The 26541-nt window shown below is 40.6% G+C and overlaps 1 protein-coding gene across 1 annotated transcript; it reads right to left on the reverse strand.

The window, feature by feature from the left end:
- Nucleotides 1–12076: 12076 nt before the first annotated feature.
- On the reverse strand, nt 12077–25919 carry cenpu (centromere protein U). The gene is made up of 14 exons (XM_071204504.1): nt 25914–25919; nt 25338–25342; nt 24362–24416; nt 23501–23588; nt 22801–23020; nt 22634–22706; nt 19678–19764; nt 19498–19588; nt 18433–18559; nt 18242–18320; nt 15914–15959; nt 14652–14715; nt 13949–14105; nt 12077–12730 (listed from the first exon to the last, which is right to left on the reverse strand). The coding sequence occupies exons 1-14, from the start codon at nt 25917–25919 to the stop codon at nt 12593–12595; spliced, it is 1236 nt and encodes a 411-aa protein (XP_071060605.1). The 3' UTR covers nt 12077–12592.
- Between the last annotated feature and the right edge of the window lie 622 nt (nt 25920–26541).

Raw genomic sequence — 26541 nt, forward strand, 5'->3', positions numbered from 1 at the left:
ATCAACGGGCAACCTCCCTATTTATACCGGAAGGTGGCCCGAGGGTGGGGCCCACCTAGCGGGTGGGCGTGGACTACAAGTGTTTTCAGTGCTGCGCGGGGGCGCAGAAGGGTAAACCCAATAGCGATAGCCTTAGAGGGCGAAGCCATATACGAAATAGAACTGAGGCCATGCAAGGCAAAACATCTTTGAAAAATCCTGTTGGAATAATATCAAGGCAGCAGGAGGAGGACTTCAGAAGTTGTATAATGTCCTCTAAGTTTTTTATCATTAATCTGATGGAATTGTGTCATGTGTTTGACTTGATGTTAAAGGAATGGTATGCTCATGACACTCATTTTTAAATAATTATCATCCGATAAAACAGACCAGTCTCTGCCAGTCTTTCTTTTTTTTTTTTTAATCCGACGACATTATCAGTGATTTTAAACTGATTATATACCGAAATAACATCAACACTGTGGGCGCCGCCATTTTCCGGACGTGACGTAAACCATGCGTTTGGTTTTCGAAGACACGTTGATCTCCATGTTATTTACTGTAGTTTCTCTCTTCAAATATGCCTCACTGTATCGCGAAATATTGCCACAATTCTGATAGGAACAATCCACGGAATGCTCGGTTCCATCTGTTGCCAAAAGGTAAGCGTAAGAAGTACATTCGGAGGTAGTGGCTAGCGAAATGTGGCCGGCCCGAACCGAGAGATTCACAGGCTCATGTATGCAGCGAACATTTCAAATTTCCGGACGACTACTCTGAGAGTATGATAAAACATAACATGGGATTTATGGAACAACCATTACTTAATGGAGATGCAGTACCATCGGTCTTTCTGGTGTCATCACCGACCAGGACACCAGTTCGGCCAGTTGAGAAATCGCCCTCTGCAAGTGTGAAGCGACGGAGGAGCAGAAGTAGTGCTCGGAGTAAGAATAAGGTATGTTATAGCGCATTTCCATTGCAGCGGCTAGCCCCGTTTTAACGTCCTTTAGCGTCCAGGCCAGGACAGTTTTTGGTGGCCTTTCCATATAGCGTAGTACCGGCTAGTGTGTATTTTCCCCCAGTTTTTCTGGCCCCATAAAATCGTGATTCTGTGGCCAGGGACAATGAAGCTGAGTATGCTAAACTAGAGAGGGAATCGCTAGCAAGGGTGGTACTACATGCACACATATAGTATCTTATATCATCTTCCTATTATACACACATGCATTTCCAAACATTTGGACTACCTATGTTGCAAATGTATTATCTTTTCAATTTACACACGGCATCTATTGCACGTCTGTCCGTCCTGGGAGAGGGATCCCTCCTCTGTTGCTCTCCCTGAGGTTTCTCCCATGTTCCCTTTAAACGGTGGGTTTTCTTCGGAAGTTTTTCCTTGTACGATGTGAGGGACTAAGGACAGAGGGTGTCGTATTGTCATACTGATATGTATGGCTGAATTCCCCCATCCAATCTCTTCACATTGGTCAAAACTTCTTCCTCTGCTGACGAGTCCGAACTCAAATACTCCGCCATGTTTCCGTGTGTTGACAAAGTGAACGCATGGATGACGTCACGACCATCACGTGACTACTGAAAATGGCAAAAATGGCGGCGGCCAGACGGAATATACAGGTTTTGATAAAAAAGAGCTATAAAATCATTATTTACCGGGGAATATCGCTGATTTCTTCAGGGTATGGTTTAAACATAATGTTTCACTAAATACTGAAGTTTTGATTAATTATCTAATGAGTGGACCATTCCTTTAAGTGGACACAGTAACAACACATTTTCTGTACCTGATGCAGAGGCACTGACTGCTTGTCTGATTTTCTGAATTTTGTCAGTGAAAAAGGAGGCAAAATCATTGCACGCCCTGGTGGATAGAACATTGCACGCCCTGGTGGATAGAAGAAGTAGTGTAACTCATTACATTTCAGAGACAGTAATATTGTAATGTAACGTAGCCTATTACTTAAAAAAGACAGTAATAAGTAATGTACTGTATTACATTTTGGAAGTAACTTGACCAACACTGCAGATGATCCAGTCATCTCGATGCTGCTTTTGGGCTGTGAATAAACAACTTGTGTTTTACTTTTAGGCTGTCTGAAGGTATGGACAGCTATCAAAGCTACTATACATCACATTAAGAACGATGTACACATGTTATATACAGTTACAAGAAAAAGTATGTGAACCCTTTGGAATTACCTGGATTTCTGCATAAGTTGGTCATAAAATGTGTTCTGATCTTCATCTAAGTCACAACAATAGACAAACACAGTCTGCTTAAACTAATACCACACAAACAATTATATGTTTTCATGTTTTTATTGAACACACCATGTAAACATTCACAGTGCAGGGTGGAAAAATGTGAACCCCTAGGCTAAAAACTTCTTCAAGAGCTAATTGGAGTCAGGAGTCAGCCAACCTGGAGTCCATTCAATGAGACGAGATTGGAGGTGTTGGTTAAAGCTGCCCTGCCCTATAAAAAATACACACCAGTTTTGAATTTGCTATTCTTAAGAAGCATTGCCAGATGTGAACCATGCCTCGCACAAAAGAGCTCTCAGAAGACCTACGATTAAGAATTGTTGACTTGCATAAAGCTGGAAAGGGTTACAAAAGTATCTCTAAAAGCCTTGATGTTCATCAGTCCACAGTAAGACAAATTGTCTATAAATGGAGAAAGTTCAGCACCGTTGCTACTCTCCCTAGGTGTGGCCGTCCTGTAAAGATGACTGCAAGAGCACAGCGCAGAATGCTCAATGAGGTGAAGAAGAATCCGAGTGTCAGCTAGAGACTTAAAATAAATCTCTGGCACATGCTAAAAGAAAAGAAAGTTTGGGGCTCTCTGCTGGAACTGCTACCCCCGCGACCCGACCACGGATAAGCGGGAGAAGATGGATGGATGGATGGATGCTAACATCTCTGTTGACGAATCTACGATACGTAAAACACTGAACAAGAATGGAGTTCATGGGAGGACACCACGGAGGAAGCCACTGCTGTCCAGAAAAAACATTGCTGCACGTTTGAAGTTTGCAAAAGAGCACCTGGATGTTCCACAGAACTACTGGCAAAATATTCTGTGGACAGATGAAACCAAAGTTGAGTTGTTTGGAAGGAACACACAACGCTATGTGTGGAGAATCCAAAGGGTTCACATACTTTTTCTTGCAACTGTATGTATTCAACTTGTGCCCCGCTGGACTTACTTTTCTGTGGTTGACCGTTACTGTGACATATCAGTATAGCCACGGAAGATAGTTTGTTTCATTCCCATGCATCAAGGCTATTTTCATGTAATTGTTTTTCCTGCACAGTAGAGTCTTGTTGTGATGAGAGTACTGATATTCTGTACACACTGTGAAGTCCACTGAGACAAATGTAACATTTGTGATATTGGGCTATATAAATAAACATTGATTGATTGATTGATTGATTGATTGATTGATTGATTGATTGATTGATTGATACAGGTATTTCATAAAAAAAACGTGCTCCCTGAAGAATAGCTACAGAATTTATATCACAATTTAATCGGAGCTGATCACAACTTGTCATGAGTGATCTAGTCATGTCGATGAGCTTTCGGGCTGTGAATAAACAACTTGTGTTTTACTTTTAGGCTGTCTGAAGGTATGGACAGCTATCAAAGCTACTATACATCACCTTAAGAACGATGTACAAATAAAAGTCGGACACAAATATATAATTTAAATGATTTATTCAAGTTTGCAATGTTTTGAACAGGCATCCACACAGTCACCTACTTTGTAATGTTCGATACCTCCCTGTAAGCGTAACGATATCGACCTGTCACCCACAACCTCACATGCGAGTACTGAATGTGCAGCAAAGTGATCTTAGTAAGGCAGATATAGTAAAAGATGAACGTAAACGACAAACGAGGCGATCAACATGTTTATTTCCTGGTAAATCCACAATGGGTCCTCAATGTACACGCCCCGGATTCCTATGACGAAAATAATAGAATGTCGCCAGTTGTCATGACTCAATTTATACTGCAACACCGGTTTTACAAGCCCTGTTAACCACAGCAGACACGACAAAAGTCAAGCTTCGTCAAAATGTGAATTAAAACTAATGATATATCTATATATTGTATTATTTTTTTAAAAAATAAACCTACTTTTTTGTGTAAGTCGTTGGCCCCCGGCCATCTCTACTATTATTGGAGTATAAGGAAATGTCAAACTGTTCTTCAACTTTCAGCCAATCAGGAACGCCCCTCCCTATGTGGGCGGGAGAAACTACGCGCACACCTTGACCATAGGGAGCAGTTCATTGGCTTAGAAATCTGTCCGGTACCATGAAGACCAATCTCTTGTCGTCAGAACATGTTTAAAGAATGGAGAAACTGAAACTACAGTATTTTATGAGCATGCACATTTAATGCACCTTTTCAAATAAAATATATATAATTTACATCGTATTTAAAACAATTCATCTCCAGAAATACAACCTCCTAAATAACTTTGTGAAGAAAAACGCACAAATTAAAAAGTTTAATTAGTCTGTCAAATCAGGTTGTGTATGTGTGCGTGCGTGTTTGTGTGTGTCCGACACCTAACTGTAGTTATTTGGAAGCTGTTTTCACTATATCAGCCTGCGCTGAACTGTTTTGTAGACGTGGGTTAGAACCACAAGACCAAAGTGCATTTTATTTATTTATTTTACATGTTTCAGTTGGCAATTGTTTGGTAGCCTCTTTACAAAACTGCACCATTGCAGTTTGTGATTTAAATATGTTCCTAATTAAACATGCTGTTGTAATCATTTAACTTCCTGAAATAGTGTACTTTTTTCAGGGCTTTTGATTCATTAAAGGCCTTCTTAACGACATTTGATATTTTCCTCTGGCTTCATCTAGGCTGCATGCCCAACATGTCACCACCGATTTACAACAACCATCCTGATGAACTGTTAATCATTCCTATTTTTATAGTATACCAAACCCAGTAGAAAACAGGTTCAAAGCCTTTCATCGGTCTTAATGCATAATTATTTTAGACCAGTTGGAAATAAATACAGAGAGTTCAACCTTAAAACTAAATTATTTTCTAAGAAAGCAGCCCTGTGAGATGCAGTGGCGAGCCGTGACTTTTATACCTAGGCCCTCTGACCCCCCTTCCCTCGAAAAAAAAAGAAGAGATATTACGTCACAGCGGAATATCAAAACAGAGGCCCGGGGTGCAAAACGCATCAATGACAGCGACCCTCTACCACACAGAACAACACCATTTATATAAACACCTATCATGACAGGGCACCCACAGCCAAGTAACAATTACAAATGAATTAAGTCGGCACGGCGGCCCACATTGAAAATGACTTAGGCCTACCTTTGATGATAAATCACTGAAACACAAAGTCCATCCTCCTGTCCTTTTGGATGAAGCACTTGCAGGTCATTCAGCTGATCCTTTGCCACTCGGTTTATCATTGTAACTCAATCTTGAAAATGACTCGGTTAATAATTTTGCAACGATGCCATCACTATCACTGAAGTGAGCCATCATGAACAAACTTATGCTAATTATAAATCTATCGCTCATAAATCTATCGTTTAGATTTATGATTTGAAAATAATAAAAGTAGGGTAGACATGTGGATATTATCCGTCTGAACAAAACGTGCATTTATCTAACAGGTTTGTTTTCCACAGACCTTATTTCCAGCTATTTTCCAAAATCCTATGGAGAAATTCCATTGCTTTCTGTCGAGGGAATCCGAGCGCGGCTTACTTCCGGGTTTTAGGACGCGTCACTGCACCACTTGCATAGACCTCACAGCGGGCGGAACTTGTCATAAAGTCCGCGAAAAGAAAGCCCGCCCATTTAGAGGGAAGATATGATTGGTCAATTGTACTGTCACTTGACATTACTCTCTAGTTGAGTTACTATAGCGGGCCCTCTGTGAATGTAGAGAGGGACCAACAAGCTCTCCCGTCTTCACAGAACTCGCAGAGACGGCATTTAACCCTTCACATTCCAACAGAAACTGAACAGGCAGATTCGAAGGATTTATTTCTTTGGAAATATTATTTTACATACAATTAAATCAAGTTATTTTGGTAAAACTAATGAAAAATATAACAACAAAAACATATATATATATAAAAAAAAAATATTTAAAAAAAAATGTTGTTTTTTTAATGTTTTCAAATATTATTTCTTAGAATATCTTAGGCCCTCACAGAGGGCCCTGACGGCTCGCCACTGGTGAGATGTAACTATAGACTGTACGTGACCTTAAATAATCTTGCTGGGACTATGCTGTCGCCTTCTGGTGCAGAAGTCAAATGGCTCAAAATAAACTCATTAGTTGCTTCTCAATACTCTCTCTGTACACACTTGGACTCACATGTTGTTACAGTTACAAACCTGAACAGAAGGCTGTTTCTGATTACTTAGCTTCAACTAATGTGGTTTGTAGATTTCAAACTTTTGGATTCAGGATTTCAAGGGACATATCTTTCGCATTTTGGTTTAAGAAATTATTGTTAAATTGCATGTGATTAATTATATTGTCTTCTGTTGTGCGTACCCATTCTTGCCTTGCTTGTGTGTAGGCAAGAATGGGTGTATCTACACCAATGTGATGAAAGGAAAATATATTGTCGATATAATGATAGACTTTCTCGGAATATTTTAAAGGGGACCTATCATGCAAAATGCACCTTTGTACGTCTTTTATACATGAATATGTGTCCTCGGTGTTCCAGGGAACTCACCAAGTGTCAGAAAACACAACCCTCTCTATTTTCCTCCTTCGCCAAATCTCTAAAAAAGGGGCTGCAACGGATCTGAAAAAAACAGATCCAGATTCCAATACTTTTCTACGTCACAAAGAAGTGCTCCGCTTATTGGTCAACTCTCCACCTATCAGGGGAATGAGCCACGGCCACGTGCATTGCCAAACCTCTCATTCGCATATAGGCTATCGGCAGGCTAAATAATCAACACCCCAGTCACATCTGTGTTTTTGCCTGCTCTTGCCAGGATGTCTAAGCCAGTTAAACGTTGTGCTGTTGTTCTCACATACTTACTAATTAGTGACAATTTGTACATCCTTTGATATTATTTACATTTTTTTTTATCATGGCGGAAATGAAAGACTGTACCTGGCAGCCTTGCACTACAATGAAAACGCTGAGCGTGCACAAGCCACTACATCCACTGGAAACCCTCTGTATAAACTGCAGTTCCCAAAGGCCAGGAAGGGAGAATGCAGAGCAAAACCAGTAAAGACTGACCCCACATTCCGTAAGTGTTTAAAATATTTATTATACAACTATTTACAAATATAAAATTAGAAAGAAGTTTCAGTTTTTTACATGCATATACTAATCTAAACCACAGCCCTACGTGGCCAACTTGATGGACCTCATCTTCGACCAAGTCTTTGTGGACCCTGCACCATTATGAGCGAGCTGACAGGGAGGAGGTCATCGCCGGGTATGCTACACGGTTCAATTTGGCTGCTGTCTGAACCCAACATCGACATTTCACGGATCAGGAAACTCCCTGCGTATCCTGAGGACAACGCAGGCCGGAATCACCACTCTGATCCTGCGTCCAAGGAAGCCCCAGCACCAGCTCACAAAGCTTCTGTAAAAATATTTAGTGTCATTTATACAAAATACAAGTAGGCTACATTTAGTTTTTTTGTATGGGTTTTTTTAACCGTTGATTTTGACAATAAAGTTCCAAGTTGATATCAAAATGTGTCGTGATTATTCATGTTTGGATGGGTAAAGAATATTCTGATTTCAAAAGCATAAGGTTGTGTGTGTGTGGACCTTTTTGTCGTACACATGGGTGTGTTATGCCATTGCTGTGTAGTATATAATAGTACAATGACAGAATGAAAGATTGCATAAAGCCATATACACCAGTATTTATTTCCATGAACAATATTAGCATTCGTTTTACAATTTCAGTCAAAACAAACAAACCACTCACTGCTCTATTTGTCTCAACTGTAGTCCACCATGTTCAGCTCTGTAAATATGCAACGCATTTTGCAGGGAGAACACATTTAGGCACACAGGCACCAATCCAGGATGGTCCACCATACAGGTTACAGAGTCCTCAAGTTACTGCATCCGTCTTGACACATTGTGATAAACATATATTGAATGACATGTGAAAAATGTATTTAAACAGACAACTTAGTAAAGCTATCAAAAATGTTACCTGTGGTATCTCCATGCAGCACACATTCTCCGTTCAGAAGGCATCGTGGCGCAATTTGCACAAAGAAGTCAATAACTGAGCTTTTAAAAACACATGAAACTACACACATTGCTGACAACTGAGGTGTTGTTGGAGTTATACTTTTTATCATCCTAAGTTGTTCAACTTTCCAACGGTTGTTGCAGGATGTTGGAAGGAAAGGACTGTAAACTATTAAACGCAATGAGGCCATTGTATATATGCTGAAAATATGAATGTCTCCCTTTATAAATATATATCGCTGTTTTTGCGTTACAAACTGTACACATTGCATTCTTGCTAATTAGCCAAAATATGAACGGAATAAGGAGCAAGCATCGTAACCGAGTAAAATAAATAGGGACAACAGCTTGTCAGCTAACCATTCAGAAACGTCCTGCTGCAACCGAGATTTTTGCACCTCCACCAAAACCTCCGCTGCTTCAGGGTCAGTTTCTGGATCAAATTGATAGTATGCTTGAACACATGCATTGCTCTGAGATGACATGTTTATTCGACACTCGTAATCACAGCAAGCATGGTAACGTGACTCTCGCCGGCTCATGCCTGCTCTTCTGCAGGGGGGCGTGGTCAGCTGCTGCTCAGTATTTTCATTCGCTTGGAATAAAGCGAAAATGAGCGAAACGAGGCATGTCTAAAAAATGATCTGTTTGGTATTTTGAAAAATAAAATGTATAAATATACCTTATATAGGTATGGTCATACACTATATCATTTAAATATAGCATGATAGGTCTCCTTTAAGAAATGAAATCATTATTTTTGAGTTTTCTCATAATATGTATGTAAAATGGGAAGGGGTGTGTCACTTGTCAAATATTTGCCACTAGACAGGTTTTGGATGCATTGGTTCCGTTGCAGCTTGATTATTGTTTGGTTATTTGGTCTAGTGCTGCAGAAAAAGACTTATACAAATTACAAGTAGCTAGGGGTGTAACGGTACACCTACCCGTACCGAAATTATTCGGTACGGGCCCTTCGGTTCGGTACACGTGTGTACCGAAGTGTACCGAACAAATATAACTTTAAACGTAAAAATTGAGAACGTGAACAACTTCTTGGAAGTAATCTCAGGTGCTGCGTCGCAGCATTCAGAGTAATTTGCTCCCATTGTGTTCAACGCGTCATAGAGCGAGCAAGTCATTTAATTGGACGAGCTGGTCAGAGGGATGCGTCAAATGTAGTCAGTAATTTAAGGAACTGTCGAAATGGCGAACGCAGATAAAGTTGAGCTCGAAAATCCTCCAGCATCATTGAAGTCTCCGGTTGGGGAACATTTTGGTTTCGCAGTTACGTACAAGGATGACGGACAAAGACAGGTGGACCGAACCAAAGCTGTTTGTCGGCATTGTTTAACTAACATTGGTTACGCGGCTGGCAATACATCAAACTTGCACACTCATTTGAAAAGGCATCACCCGAACGTGAATATCACCGGTACCAAAAGACTGAAGTGCAAACCCAACTCCCACTAGCATTTAAGCCTCCACCACTCGCAAAAACTTCAGACCGAGCCAAAGCTATTACAAACGGCAAATATCCTTATGTTGCCATGTTAGCAAAGCGCTACCTGGCTGTATCTGCTACTACCTCTGTCCCTAGCGAGAGGGTGTTCTCCACGACAGGAGACATTGTTAGTGCCAGCTGATCTGCCCTTTCGGCAAGCAATGTGGACAAGTTCATCTTTCTTTAAAAAAACATGAAATGACAAGCAAGTCCTAATGTCAAACTGGCTGCTTAGGTACTAGTACAGTACAGTACAAATACAGATTATTTCAGTTCATCGAAAAGCTGCACCTTAATGTTTATTTTATTATATTTTATATTTATTTGAGTGAATATTCATAGTTTAATAATAATTAAAAACCCAAAACTAATATTTTATGTTTTGTGAGTACTAGTACAGTAAAGTTCAAATACAGATTATTTCAGTTCATCGAAATGCTGCACCTTAATGTTTATTTTATTATATTTTGTATTTATTTGAGTGAATACATTATTCACAGTTTAATAATAATTTTTAAAAAATATGTTATGTTTTGTGATAATTTTTTCTGCTGTACCGAAAACGTACCGAACCGAACCGTGACCTAAAAACCGAGGTACGTACCGAACCGAAATGTTTGTGAACCGTTACACCCCTACAAGTAGCACAAAATAAGGCAGCACGATGTGCATTGCAGTAACTGAAATGCTGGAGACACTGAAATGGTTAAGTGTCAGACAGAGGTCCACTTACAGTGGGGCAAAAAAGTATTTAGTCAGCCACCAATTGTGCAAGTTCTCCCACTTAAAAAGATGAGAGAGGCCTGTAATTTTTATCCTAGGTACACTTCAACTATGAGAGACAGAATGGGGGGAAAGAATCCAGGAAATCACATTGTAGGATTTTTAATGAATTAATTGGTACATTTCTCGGTAAAATAAGTATTTGGTCACCGACAAACAAACAAGAGTTCTGGCTCTCACAGACCTGTAACTTCTTCTTTAAGAGCCTCCTCTGTCCTCCACTTGTTAAATGGCACCTGTTTGAACTCGTTATCAGTATAAAAGACACCTGTCCACAACCTCAAACAGTCACACTCCAAACTCCACTATGGCCAAGACCAAAGAGCTGTCAAAGGACACCAGAAACAAAATTGTAGACCTGCACCAGGCTGGGAAGACTGAATCTGCAATAGGTAAGCAGCTTGGTGTGAAGAAATCAACTGTGGGAGCAATTATTAGAAAATTGAAGACATACAAGACCACTGATAATCTCCCTCGATCTGGGTCTCCACGCAAGATCTCACCCCGTGGGGTCAAAATGATCACAAGAACGGTGAGCAAAAATCCCAGAACCACACGGGGGGACCTAGTCAATGACCTGCAGAGAGCTGGGACCAAAGTAACAAAGGCTACCATCAGTAACACACTACGCCGCCAGGGACTCAAATCCTGCAGTGCCAGACATGTCCCCCTGCTTAAGCCAGTACATGTCCAGGCCCGTCTGAAGTTTGCTAGAGAGCATTTTAGATGATCCAGAAGAGGATTGGGAGAATGTCATATGGTCAGATGAAACCAAAATAGAACTTTTTGGTAAAAACTCTGCTGAGAATGCTGAGTTGCATCCAAAGAACACCATACCTACTGTGAAACATGGGGGTGGAAACATCATGCTTTGGAGCTGTTTTTCTGCAAAGGGACCAGGACGACTGATCCGTGTAAAGGAAAGAATGAATGGGGCCATGTATCGTGAGATTTTGAGTGACAACCTCCTTCCATCAGCAAGGGCATTGAAGATGAAACATGGCTGGGTCTTTCAGCATGACAATGATCCCAAACACACCGCCCGGGCAACGAAGGAGTGGCTTCGTAAGAAGCATTTCAAGGTCCTGGAGTGGCCTAGCCAGTTTCCAGATCTCAACCCCATAGAACATCTTTGGAGGGAGTTGAAAGTCCGTGTTGCTCAGCGACAGCCCCAAAACATCACTGCTCTAGAGGAGATCTGCATGGAGGAATGGGCCAAAATACCAGCAACAGTGTGTGAAAACCATGTGAAGACTTACAGAAAACGTTTGACAAAGGGTATATAACAAAGTATTGAGATGAACTTTTGTTATAGACCAAATACTCATTTTCCACCATAATTTGCAAATAAATTCTTTAAAAATCAGACAATGTGATTTTCTGGATTTTTTTTATCATTTTGTCTCTCATAGTTGAGGTATACCTAGGATGAAAATTACAGGCCTCTCTCATCTTTTTAAGTGGGAGAACTTGCACAATTGGTGGCTGACTAAATACTTTTTTGCCCCACTGTATATGTTGCACTTACCACATACTGTATATTATCAGAGAGGTTTATAGCGCAGTATGCTCAACATAACTATCAAACACGACATGCAATAGAAGGAAGGTTCGTATTACCCAAAATCTAAATCCAGTATGAAACAGTATTTTTTCTCAATTTTGAATTTTCTATTGGAGTAGGCATTCAGCTCTAAGAAAGAGAAGTTAGGACATCTAAGAGAAACGTCTTTTTTTATTTTGGATGGAGTAACACTTTAAATGTAGGGTACTGTAACATTTACATTTAAAGATGATTTAGAAGAATTAAAACATGACTTTGAAAACAAAACCAGTAAACCACATAACCAAAACCAAAACTTCCTGCAAGTGGTTCAAGGTATTCTAATGTGTTTAGTAAGGTTACCGAACAAGATTATATTTCGATCTGGGGATCCTCTACGTTTCCTTCCTTCTGTCTCCCACCGTCACATTTATTTCCACAAGTGGCCAAACTAAATAATCGTATAAACACAAAAATAAATAATGTCGCTTTTCCATTTACTGGTTTAAGAAATGTCTGTGTGTGGGGTATAGTGCATTATTTCTGAGTTTTGTTCTTCTTCATTGTTTCCTTTTGGCTGAAGTTCTTCTGCCTGAATACTCTTGGCCTCTAATAGCAGAGCTGGCAAGCTGGAGGCACCATACTGCAGGAGAGGGGGAAGAAGGAAAGGAGTGTCAGTCAGTTATATTAAAAGGGGCCCTATTATGCTCACATTTGTATTTTGTGCCTCTACTTGTGAAATGTCTCCATGCTTTAATGTTGAAAAATCTCTTTATTTTTCTCATACTGCCTGTGCTGCAGCACCTCTTTTCACCCTCTGTCTGAAACAGATTGGTTAGCTGACCGGCTCTGTTGTAATTGGTCAACCGCTTAGAGATGTCCTACCACTTAGGCCACGTTTACACAGAGACGAAACGGGTTGTATCCACTACAGTTCTCTATCGTATGGACGGTTCGTCCACACGAGGCCATAAAGGAACCGCGGAAAAGGAGGCCTCAAACGATAACAGCTCCCAAGGTGGGTAGATCTGCGGACGAAACGCTCTGGGGGGCAAAACGGCTGTGTCCTATACGATCATTTCCTGATAACGATGACGCCATAGCCCCACCTCTCCCCACCTCTGCTGCTCACCCCCGCGTCACCGCTGATGTGTTTCGCCAACAACAATGGCGGATCACACCGTTGCTTTCGTGCTCCAGACGCTACTGACCATGCTACAGATGTTAGTGCAAACATCTACAGCTCCTCTACCACAACCATCAGCAACAAATGGACATGGAGAACTACATGAACTACACGTTGCTAAATCCACCGCGGAGAATAAACAGAAGGGCCACCAGGCAATCATGGCAACCATGCTCGGGGGGTCTTCTTTGCTGCTTTTAGTGTATTTTGTGGCGGAAGTACAGCGCCACTTACAGGCCAGGCATATGTACTATAGCGTCTCCAGCGAGTCGAGCGGTCTCGTGTGGACGAACACGTTTCTTGAGCCGATTCCGTGTGGACGGAAGACTTTTTTGATATCGACATCGGTTCGTTTTCGTCTCCGTGTAAACGTGGCCTTAGCCTATCACATACAATGTGTCGGTGCGCTAGCCAATAAAAGTGGAAGTGTTACGTAGTGATGTCACTATGTTAAAGAAGTAAGAAAGAAGTCTAATGGAGGCGTTTCATGCAGGGAGGGGGCGGAAGAGAGAAGTTAACATTTTAGCCTTTGCAGACCATTTACAAGCAGATAAATCGATATAGCACACTACAGGAAAGAGAAACATCCAAAAAGCATAATGGGGCCCCTCTAAAATGCTTTAAAAACATAAATTAAAATAAATGTAGGTTGATTTGCTAAAGTTGTGTGTATACCATCTCTTTTTCTTTGGGATGTTTGTGTCGGTAGTCCAGGTATTGTGTGTTGAGCTCTCTGATGTCGTGCAGGAAGGCTTGGCCTCGTCTCAGATCAGCTAGTCGTGCTTTAAGTTCAGATTTCTCCTTTTGCAGCAAACACACCTGCCTCTCCCCCCTGACCAATCAAAAGAGGAGTCATTGTGAGTTAAGGATGGAAGTAAACTTAACAGGAAGTAAAGGTAGTTTAAAGAACATAGGTTTCACCCCGTTTCAGTTTTATTACAAATGTATTCTTATTTTTCTGTATTTTATTTCCCCTGTTATATCCATTTATACAGGATTATTTTTATGTTGAAATGTTTAAATCAATCATACGCATTAAAGTTACTAATCGTATCTTTATTTTCTATACAGTGACCATGTCTTTTTGTCGTCGTAGGGTAAGTGGGATCCGTTTGATTCCACCAAAAAAATTTAAAATACTTTTTTCAGTATTTGAAATGACAAAAAACAGACTTAGATAAGAATAAAAAAAAGAGCTGACTTTAGAAAATATCACTGAAAATACATTTATGTGCAAATTATGGACCTCACTGTTGACGGTTAACGGTTTTTATTACTAGATTCTTTCAAAGGGAATATTTTTAATCTTTTAGACTATAACATTTAACAGGAATCAGAATGAAAACTGATGTGTTGGTGCATCTGAACCGCCTCTCACCTCATCAGCTCATTTTTGGCATCCAACAGTCTCTGTGTCTTTGTACGGATCGAAGAAGCCACCTGACACAACACACACACACACACACACACACACCAACACACACACACACACACACAACACACCACACACACACACACACACACACACACACACACACACACACACACACACACACACACACACACACATCACACACACAACACACACAACACACACACACACACACACACACACACACACACACACCAAGTTCATGGCAATATGTCAATTATAATTTTGGGCTGATAATGAAATACAGAGCATACATGACAAGTCAGAGCATCATCAAAGTTCAGATAAATTGTGCCAAGAGTGGGATAAATGGTCAGATAAATTATGCCAAGAGTTGGATAAATGTTCAGATAAATTATGCCAAGAGTGGGATAAATGTTCAGATAAATTATGCCAAGAGTGGGATAAATGGCATTAGTTGTTGAGACAGTTCATTGAAAGCCATAAAATGTTAACGTCATGTTGGAGTAGAACTTTCCTTGGAGAAATGCTCATTATTGGAAAATAATGGGTGTTCAGTATAACTCTATAATACTTGGTATAACACAGTATAATAAATTATATAGTGTAATGTTAGGGTGTGCGTACACTGTCAGAACAGTGTTTCCACCAGACTGTGTGTGTAACTTTATGTGGAGGAGAGTAGTGGACTCTGCTGCTAAGGCTAATACACATGTCTGTATACGGGTCCCACTCTCACACAGGAACTACAGGAAAGGGACAACCCCAAAAAAAGCATAATGGGACGCTTTAAGAGATTTGCTCTTTGCTCACTGCAAGGTAGGGCGCCGAGCCTTGGGAGAAAAACAACAAGTTATTTTTGTTTAAATGGTTACCTCCCCTGCTTGCTTGTGCCACTATAACAATCTGTTATCTGATTATTTTCTGTTACATCCCAGCTCGTTAAGGGAAGGGGAAGCAACATTTAGTTAAATAAAGATATTTTCAAAAAATATAGTCTCTGTCTCAAGGGCCAAGTGGCGTATCGGTGGCCCATGCCCGGTACCGCAACAATCCGGATCCTCCATCCGCCAGGTGGGACCTGGGCGACACGTCACTGAAGGCCAACAACCAATGATCTCTTGTGCAAATGTAATCGTACTTCTTCCCGTGGTTGTTATCATATTTCAGTGTGGACTAAAGTGATAGGTCAACTGCGCAAAAGCCATTCTGTTAGCATTGCTTTAAAGCTGGTTGCCATAGTTACCTTATGTTTTCTCTTTTTAAAACCTTTAGCTCCTTGGAAGTAGAGATCTGGGGGAAAAACACACAAAGAATATACAGCAGTGTTTCCCACAGATCTGAAATATACTTGGGGGGTGGTGGTAGCGGGGGGGGGGGGGGTTGAGGTGACGTGCAACAACATTAACCTTTCTGTTGGTCGCTTGTTAGCAGACCCTTCACAGGATGGCAGAGCGAACATGTGCAGGCAGGGCCCATAGTGATAGCCCTATAGTTTAAATCTACTACTCACATATAAACATATGGACGTGGGTTACTATTTAAAAAAAAAATGGTAAATGTATTTAGGAACCTATCAATGTGATTTTAAGTGGGGGTGGACCTCAAATCCTCTAGGGGGGTCCAGGGGCATGCTCCCCCGGTAAGATTTTTAAATGCATCAATCTGGTGCATTTTGAGGGGGAAATAAAGAGACTAGATCTATGGAAACACCTATATGAAACAGAACTGTATACATTTCAATAATCATAAAATCATGGCCATAACCAATAACATCCAATTTCCAATATGAAAAAAACACTGAAACTTGTTTATTTAATTTTTTTTGGTTCATTTATAGTTGTGAGTGTGTCTGTGCTCCTGAATCAGCCTCTCCTGTCTCCCTCCTCTCCTCCTCTTTGAGGCAGCAACAAAGACTAGTTTTAGCCCTCAACAAGTTTTAAAAGTGTATCTTACCTTTTTTCACCTCGTTAATTTTTAATTCATGCATATTTGACTAATCACTACCCTCTCAAATGGAAATATGTGTTTACATAAATGGTGACCAAACCGTTTGAGACCCACTGAGAACTTAGACTAAGTTAACTATCTAAACACTCAGAGAGTCCTTTACCTCACCTGAGCTGAGGTTATCCCGAGCTTGAATGACACACAGAGACCAATCAAGGGCTTTGACTTATGATCTGTATGACAGCATGTAGACAGTAGTGCTGTAGCGACGCGTCGACAACGTCGACGCATCAACAACGTCGACGCATCGACTTCAAAATATCGTCGACGACATATTTCCGCGTCGACGCGTCGCTACACACACGTGGGTCACCCACAGCAACAAGCAGTTCTAGCTGTGGTGGCTACCATTAGCAGCTAGCATTTGCTCTCCGATTTTTACATTAAAATGGAATTATGGATTATAAATTCAATCATTTTTTATACATAGACATTAAAAACCTATGGATTAACCGATTCAGCCGCGTTTTTTCTCATTTTAATGCCATTGAACACGTCTTTTGATCAGATTGACAGCTACGGTGGTGAGACGATCTCCCTAGAAGCTCTGTAAAGGTACGTGTTGTGATGACTGTATTTGCTTCCCCTGTCGCGAGTCCGGATCACTCAGTGATGATACTATATACCTACATAATCTGTGGAGTCTCAGCTTTAATCGGATGTATTGTATGTGCAGCTACGATAAGTAATAAGGGTACTTTTATCTTGAGTTCTGTGCCAATGTCCGTTAGAATTTTTCGCTCAGGGGTCATTTAGATGCTTCTTATGAGACTTGTGTTTTCTTTTGGTAAACATGGTTTGTATCGTCAGTTAGCTGAGATTATTCCCGTTAATCCCGGTATAACACATTAATAGGTTCTTAAATATTAAGATCCCCTGAGACACAGTATCGTGAACATTTTTTTTTTTACATTACGTTTTTTTTACATTACGTTTTTTATGAATTGAACAACAGAAAAATAATCGCCCGATTAATCGTTTTCAAAATAATCGTTTCCCCCCAGCACTAGTAGACAGCCAGTCACCCTGTGTGAGGCAGGCCACTTAACAGGCCAGGCCATCGGGAAACCCCCCGGTCCTCCCGATGGCCAGTCCGGGACTGGGTACAGGAGGCGTAGAGCGAGGGATCATTGTCCACAAGTTAAATCGATCGCAGATGGCGTCGTGGTCACGGACGAATAAAAAATATATATATATATTTAAAAAAACTAAAACTAAATGGGTCGCGAAATATACTTGGGCGGTGGTTAATATACCTGGGCGGCCCATCCAAGTATAGTCAATGTGTGGGAAACCCTGTACAGAATATGTCTTTGATTAAAATCCTGATATCAATTCATTTTTTCTTCACCTCTGTTTTGATGTTTAACGCTTATGTTATGAGGAAAAAATACTTCGGTGGAATTAATGCATATTTGCCTAAAGATAATAATTATTCAAAAGCTGTAAAAAACAGAGCACTGTCTTCCTGTGTTACAACAGTTTTGTCATTTCTTATGTGAATGAAAAATGCCTCAACAGTTAGAAATATGGTTGTAACTCTGCACTACATTCTGTTATCTGACCTTTTCTAAGAGCTGATTTTCCACATTGGAGGAGAAAGAATCAACACACTCTTTCAAAGTGTTGGACTCCAAAGACTCCCTGAAACACAAACACAAACACAAAAGGTTCACTTCTTCAACTGCAAAACTTGCAATAAAAAGTATTAAACTGTAAGGAGTGTTGGTGGTGAAATGATTTGACTGGAGTTTACCTGTACTGGTCACAGAAGTCCAGGAAGGCTTCCAACACCACCTCTAACTGTGTCCCCCCCTGGCCCCCCCTCTGCCTCTTCCTCTGTTTATCAGTGCTGGCCATCTCTGGTTCAGGAGATGCACTGCCTAAAAATGATCCGGGGCATTAGCGTTGATCTCGTGCACAATATATGTTGTGATGTATAATAAAATAAAAGTCTCAACTACTGTCACAAACTGGTTGAATTTGTAATAAGAGCTTTTCAGTTTGCTGTACATACTGATTGAGGATGCAGAATGCAGCAAATATTGAATATGGATCACCTTAAAAGAAAATGCTTTCTTGCTGAGAGTTAGATGAGAAGAACGACGCAGATGTTTGTGAAATATATGATTTTAAATATGAAGGCCTCCAAGCTCCAGCTTCATAGGAAAGGTTTGGATATGAGGGTGCTATTAATTCTCATTCTAAAAAACGGTTTTATTTTACCTATTTGTTGTAGTATTTTTAGAGTTTTATTTTTACTCTCTATATTTATGTTCTATTTACAGTATTTATATAGTAAATGTTATATTATATATTTGTTACTAGTTTTTATATAGGTATTTTTTTATTCTATATTTATGTTTTTGTTATATTACCTTATTCAGTTTTCTATTTGAATGTTTTGTTTCTATATTTTTTCTAAAAGCAGCTTTTCACATTTCTATTTTATTTTCCTATCCTATATTGATTTACTTCTTATAGTGTTTTTACAGCATTGTTTTCATATTTTTATTGAACATTTTCCATTATATATTTTTGTTATTGTTAAAGTATTTTATATGACCTTTTAAATATATTTCTTTGTATGTTAGAAGATTTAATATTATCTTTATTATAATATTTGTATTTTCTATTTATCTTCTTTTTACAGTATTTTAACATATCTCGTAAAAAAACATATTTTAAGATTTCTGTTTTATATTTAATATTATTATATTATTCGTATCCATCTCTTGACACCAGAGCACATAAGTATAACTCTCAAAATATCAAACCATTATTTTTAACAGTGTTGAAACGTAACACTTTTTTCTCTTACCTGATGAAGACTTCTTAGATTTCGACTTCTCCGATGAAGACTTTCTGCTTCTGCCCAAATGATAGAACCTGGCCGTCTTTGGACTTGGGCACTGAGTCAATAATATGAGAAAAATTCATAATTTAATTTGACATTCCTGGCTGCTGATGCAAGTATCTGACTCCAGGAGTTAGTCCATACCCAGCTCCTCTCCTCTCCCCCATCCTCTTCCTCAGAGGACAGCACCCTCTTACGTCTCTGCTGAGCGCCACCAGAGTCAGACTGCTCCTAAGGAGGAAAAAACAAGAAACAGTTCATCGTCATACCTTTTCAACTCGACTAATGATACAAAAAGTTCCCTTCCTAATTATCTAATGCTACTTTCACAACGTCATTATCACAATTATTGTAAACGACAGACACTACCCTTGGTATTGGAGACACTGACACTGACGTACATTTGAGTATGTAATACATTCTTTTCTGTATACTGAACAAAAATATAAACGCAACACTTTTGTTTTTGCTCCCATTTTTCATGAGATGAACTCAAAGATCTAAAACATTTTCTATATACACAAAATAACCATTTCTCTCAAATATTGTTCACAAATCTGAAGAAATCTGTGATAGTGAGCTTCTCCTTTGCCGAGATAATCCATCCCACCTCACAGGTGTGGCATATCAAGATGCTGATTAGACAGCATGATTATTGCACAGGTGTGCCTTAGGCTGGCCACAATAAAAGGCCACTCTGAAACGTGCAGTTTTGCTTTATTGGGGGGGGTCTGGGGGGGTCCGAAAACCAGTCAGTATCTGATTGTAGGGGTAGGGGTAGGGTTAGGGTAATGTTGTGAATCGAGTGGCCTGTGTTCGTTGTCCATAACATACGCCTGCCCATACCATAACCCCACCACCACCACCACCATGGTTTCAGAGTGGCCTTTTATTGTGGCCATTCTAAGGCACACCTGTGCAATAATCATGCTGTCTAATCAGCATCTTGATATGCCACACCTGTGAGGTGGGATGGATTATCTCGGCAAAGGAGAAGTGCTCATTATCACAGATTTTTTCAGATTTGTGAACAATATTTGAGAGAAACGGTTATTTTGTGTATATAGAAAATGTTTTTGATCTTTTGAGTTCATCTCATGAAAAATGGGAGCAAAAACAAAAGTGTTGCGTTTATATTTTTGCTCAGTGTATGTGGATTTTTACGTCCACGAGGAAAGCATGGATGTATAATACATTAGCAAAAATGTCTGCGTATGAGACCATAAGCTTACTGGACTCAACCAGCCCAGAATGCATTGCGTGTTTCAGACTGTCCCATGGCAGACAGGTATGATAATTCAAAGTTGGCAAGTGAGGTTAAGAGCTGTTAAGGACAGGAGCTTGTATATATAAATCTACCGTAGAAAACATATTTAACACTACAATATGTAATACAATTAATTTGCCTTAGAATAATACTGGTAATATTGATTTACATTTATAAAAACAATTTTTTAACCAGCACTAGCTCAGCAAAAATGCATTACTGTACATACTGATTGAGGATGTTGTAGGCAGTAATTGAGTAAGTGCTGCTACCAAGAAGCCATTACTAAAATGTGGATACTGTTGGGGAAATATTTTCCAAGGCCCATAACTTTGACCCAGTTTATCAGTTCAAACTGTCCTGACTGAGCACACGCACCTCGTAACCTTGGCTTCTGTGCTCTCAGTGTTCTGTCTCCCTGTTCCTGCCTGTTGGCGTCAGCTGATAGAGGTGTTATGATTCTATGTTCCTGCATGTTGGCGTCAGCTGATAGAGGTGTTATGATTCTATGTTCCTGCCTGTTGGCGTCAGCTGATAGAGGTGTTATGATTTTATCTTGTTATGCAGCATGTTGATGATGCTCTCTGAACTAGCTAAATACATGGGTCTGGGGTAGAGTTCTTCAGAATTGACGTGGCAACTCTCCCGTGCAGTCAGACCGTGGCTGCTGTAACTTGTGATGTGAATTCTCCGGCCGAAGCTCCAAATAAACCATCAGTGTTTGACATCAAAGCTCCTGCTCTTCCCGTGTCTCTTTCCTGAGTCGGTGACTCCCACTGCATTGCTACACAGAAGTTTCCCTAACAGATACAACCAGGTAAAGCTACCGTGGGCGAGTGGATTCATTGCGGATCATATTTTTAAGATGGTTAAGGTATGTCACACCAGTACAATCATCATTCGTCAAAAGTTGATTTTTGTGTCTATTATTATTATTATTTTTTTTTTTCTATGCCCCCCTTTTTTTAGTATCATTTAGGTACACCCCCATAACCTTGCTCTTGTTCATCATTTATTTCATAGCATGTTTAAAGCAGAGTCCTGCATCGGGTCGGGTACCCCGCAAAAAGAGAAACGTGCAGTTTTGCTTTATTGGGGGTACACCAAAAGATGTATGGTGGTATCTTTTTAAACATTTTTTTCCTGGTTCGGTTCTGGGTAAAACAAAGAAGATGCGGGTCGGGTCGCGGGTGTTGCATAATAAATATATTAAAATAATAATAATTTAATGTTTGAATCCTCAGACCTCTCCCCTTCGGGACTGCGCATAATCATAACCTCTGCAGCGCATCAATCTGCTGCTAAGCGTGCCACATTCAAAATGGCTGAGGTGAAGCTCTCTAGCGGAGAATACAGCATTGTCAATAACTCTTCCTCAAGAGCGAAATCCAACGTCTTGGAGACTTTTGGTGTCATCCTAGATGGAGAACATAACCAACATCCCACGCTTTTTTAACCAAATATGCAACTGCGTGTGTTAATAATTGCATGTTTTCATTGCTCATAGGATATGCGCGTTCGGGTCGGTTTGCGGATCTTGTGCCGACGGGTCGGTTTGCGGAACTAATTGGCAATATGTGCGGGTGGCGGGGCGGGTTTGGTATTGCACGTCGCGGGTGCGGGCGGGAGCGGGTCTTGAAAATCAGACCCGTGCAAGACTCTGGTTTAAAGGTCAATGCCTCTGTATTGTCGACAAAAACTGTAATTCATTGATGTGTGCTTTCATTGTACTACAGAAGGCGTAAAGAGAATATTGATATTTATTGACAATGATTGTATAGACTTGAAAAACGGGATAAAAATAGAGAAAGTCTTTATGGTTCACATCCTTACCTGTGGCTCGGGGTCACATGACATCCCGCTCTTTCTCTTCTTGCCTTTCTTCACCAGCTGATTCTTCTCCGGCCTTGTCGACACAGAGACAGATAAATACTTTGATGGGAGAATAGGACATTCATCATGATCTCTGTGAGTGGGATGTAACTTCTGTGTGAGCTCACCTCGCTGCAGACGTCTTTACAGCACTCCTACTCTTTTTCTTCTCCTCTTCCTCCTTCCCCTCTCCATCCCTCTGCACCTCCTTCCTCTTCTCCTCTGCTCCACGCTGTTTACCAGCAGCCTTCAACGTCTGAGGAATTTCCTTTCTCCCAGCCTTTCCTCCGTTCACCTGTTCCTCAACATTTAAATCTTCTTCCAAGGCAGTGCTGTGAAGAGGGTTGCCTAGGAAACACAAGAGTTAGTCTATTGTTCTTAGGTGTGATCAGGTTTTTCTAACTTTGGAAAGGCAAGTGATGTATGTTTACAAGTTTTTGTCTCGTAAATGTTTTCTCTGGAATGTACCACTTGTTTGAGATAATATCCTGTTTTTTTTTCATTTATAATGCAGCAACCATATGAAAGTGCTGTGTTGGGCTTTAAAAAATCCTTGGAATTAAAAAGTTATTAAATTCAAATGGTTTACTCCTTTTATCTTTAATAACAGAGAGAATTTTATTTACTGCACTATGATACTTTTATTGCATTTTTATTTTCAAATCATAATCTGTTAAATTTGCTTTTCTTTGCATTTTTAGGTATTTCTCAGATTTGTTACTGTTACTAGTTATACTCCACATGCCAACCTATTAAACCCCTCGAAAACAAATAGTGTGTTTTAAATGAAATAGTGACACACACTTTATAATGATATAGCTGACTTACCATAGTTTAGCTGCAGTCCCTCCAGGAAGCTAGCTCTGTCTATAGCTGACAGGTTGGGAGAATCTGTATTCTCATTAGACGAACCTTTCTGGATTTCAACAAAACAGAGGATAAGAAAACGTTGATCATTCAAACATTTTATCACATTAGGCGCTTTCACACCGCAGTACTTTTCCCACTTTAGTTCCGATATAGTTCCGAAATGTTGCGTTCACACCAAAAAAATACGGAACTAAAATTAGTTCATGAGAACCTTTTTACCCTCCTTTTCTAGAGAGCAGGAACTTTCGTGGGAGAAAAAGGTTCCTATTTCTGATTGGCTGGGCGGATTGCAAACCACGCCCCGTAAAACTCCCAAAAAGTTTTGTGAAGCCGCCATTATATTATCGCATTAGCATAGCGCACAAACGCAGAGAGACTAACGTATGGCAACACAAAAGAAAACGTGGGAGAGGTGGAGATGAGGAGGTGTCGGCATTCTGGCGATTTACTCGGAAGGCTTCAGTAGAAGCTGCTGGGAGTCCCAGCAGCTTCTACTGAAGCCATTCCCCAACTCCGGGGACTTCCGTCCGGGGACTTCGAGTGGCAGTATATGCCGTGAAGTTGTTTGCGGCCTGCCAGTAAACCCAAAGCAGAAGAAGAAGTGACGTCAGCGGCTTCATTTGCCTAATCATCCCCCAGGGATTTATTCCGGTGTGAACGCGATCTGTACATCTGTTCATGAGAACTAAAGAGTTCTCATGAACTAAGTTCTGATGAACCTTTGTGGGAAAAGTACTGCGGTGTGAAAGCGCCTATTGGTAATACAATTTTTCTTCAAATCAGTAGGGCAAATTATACAGTGGCCATCGACCAACTCACTTTGCTCTCATGTTGTTTTACTGTGCGCACTTTGGCTCCTCTGCCTTTTATGGCACTGTGGAAACAAAGGAGAAAACACTAAAGACCTCAATTTCACATATTTTGCAAGCTTATAGTTAGGCTTGAAGTGTCAAGTTAACACAATATTATTTTGTATTTATAATAATTTAATATTTGTAATACCTTATCTTATATGTTTACATGAAAATTTAATGTTTACATGAAATACCATCTTATCACACCTATTTTTATATATCACATCCCCCCTTTAAACTAAAGGTGGGGTAGGTAATTTTGGAGAAACCAGCTCGAGTGCGGTAGAATTTGAAAATACATAACCGGAAAAAATCTGCCACTTCCTTACAGAGCCCCTCCTCCAACACACACAAACGCGCACATGACCAATGAGGGCACGAGATAAGTTTGTGCACAGATGGAAGGCTGACAGGCAGGTAGGCCATCCAGTTATTTTAGCCGGGCCGGCTAAAATGATTGGTCGTGCTTTTTACAGATTAAATGTTTTAATGGATTTTTTGTCAATGCACTTAAGATATTCATTGCCATCGGGATGTTAAGAGCATTCCATGGAATATAACAAAAAGCGTATCTCGAGCCGGTTTCTCAAACTTACCTGTTTTTATATACAGTACCAGTCAAAAGTTTGGACACACCTTCAAATTCAAAGTTTTTTATTTGTTGAAATGTTTTCTACATTGTAGATTTATACTGAAGACATAACAACTATAAAAGAACACATAAGGAATTGTCTAGTAAACAGAAAAGTGTTAAAAAATCCAGAATATGATTTATATTTTGCTGGCTACTGCAGAATGCTGTGGTAGCCATGCTGGTTAAGAGTGCCTTGAATTCTGAATACATCACCAATATTGACACCAGCAAAGCCCCCCCCACACCATCACACTTCCTCCTCCGTGCTTCACGGTGGGAACCACACATGCAGAATCCATCCGCTCACCTTCTCTGCATCTCACAAGGACACAGAGGTTGGAACCAAAAATCTCAAATTTGGACTCATCAGACTAAAGTACAGATTTCCACTTTCTAATGTCCAATCCTTGTGTTTCTTGGCCCAAACAATTATCTTCTTCTTGTTGTTCATCCTCAGTAGTGGATCTTTGCAGCGATTGGACCATGAAGGCCTGATTCACGCAGTCTCCTCTGAACATTGGATGTTGAGATTGTCTGCTACTTGAGCTCTGTGATCATTTATGTGGGCTCTAATCTGAGGTGCTTTGATTTGTGTTTCCTGAGGCTGGTAATTCTTGTGTTTTTATCCTCTGCAGCAGAGCTAACTCTTGCTCTTCCTTTCCCCGGGGGGTCCTCATGAGAGCCAGTTTCATCATAGCGTTCGATGGTTTTTGCGACTGCATTTGAGGATAAATTCAAAGTTCTTGACATTTTCCGGATCGACTGGCCTTCATTTCTTAAAGTGAGGATGGACGGTTGTTTGTCTTTACTGAGTTGAGTGGTTCTTGCCATAATATGGATTAGAAATCACCAGCCTCAACGACTACCGCCCAGTAGCACTCACCTCCATCATAATGAAGTGCTTTGAGCGGTTAGTCAAAACCTTCATCACCTCCTCCTTCCCTGACTCTCTGGACCCCCTGCAGTTTGCCTACAGAGCAAACCGGTCCACAGACGACGCCATAGCCCTCACCATCCACACTGCCCTCTCACACCTGGACCAGAGGAACACATATGTGAGAATGCTGTTCATTGATTACAGTTCAGCCTTCAATACCATTGTGCGCTCCAAGCTGGTCATCAAGCTCAGAGACCTTGGGCTCAACAGAGCCCTCTGTGACTGGATCCTGAACTTCCTGACAGGCAGACCCCAGGCAGTGCGGGTGGGAAACATCACATCCTCCACCCTGATCCTCAACAACGGAGCTATCTCAAGGCTGCATGTTCAGCCCTCTCCTCTACTCCCTGTTCACACACGACTGCGTGGCCACACACAGCTCCAACACCATCGTGAAGTTTGCTGACGACACGACCGGCATCGGCCAGATCACAGACGGCGACGAGACGGCGTACAGAGAGGAGGTCAAAAACCTGACATCTTGGTGCCAGGATAACAACCTCCATCTCAACGTCAGCAAAACAAAGGAGCTGATGGTGGATTACAGGAAACAGCAGAGAGAGGGACACACCGC

This window comes from Pseudochaenichthys georgianus, chromosome 10 (genome assembly GCF_902827115.2).
Source record: "Pseudochaenichthys georgianus chromosome 10, fPseGeo1.2, whole genome shotgun sequence".
In the NCBI taxonomy this organism is placed as follows: Eukaryota; Metazoa; Chordata; class Actinopteri; order Perciformes; family Channichthyidae; genus Pseudochaenichthys; species Pseudochaenichthys georgianus.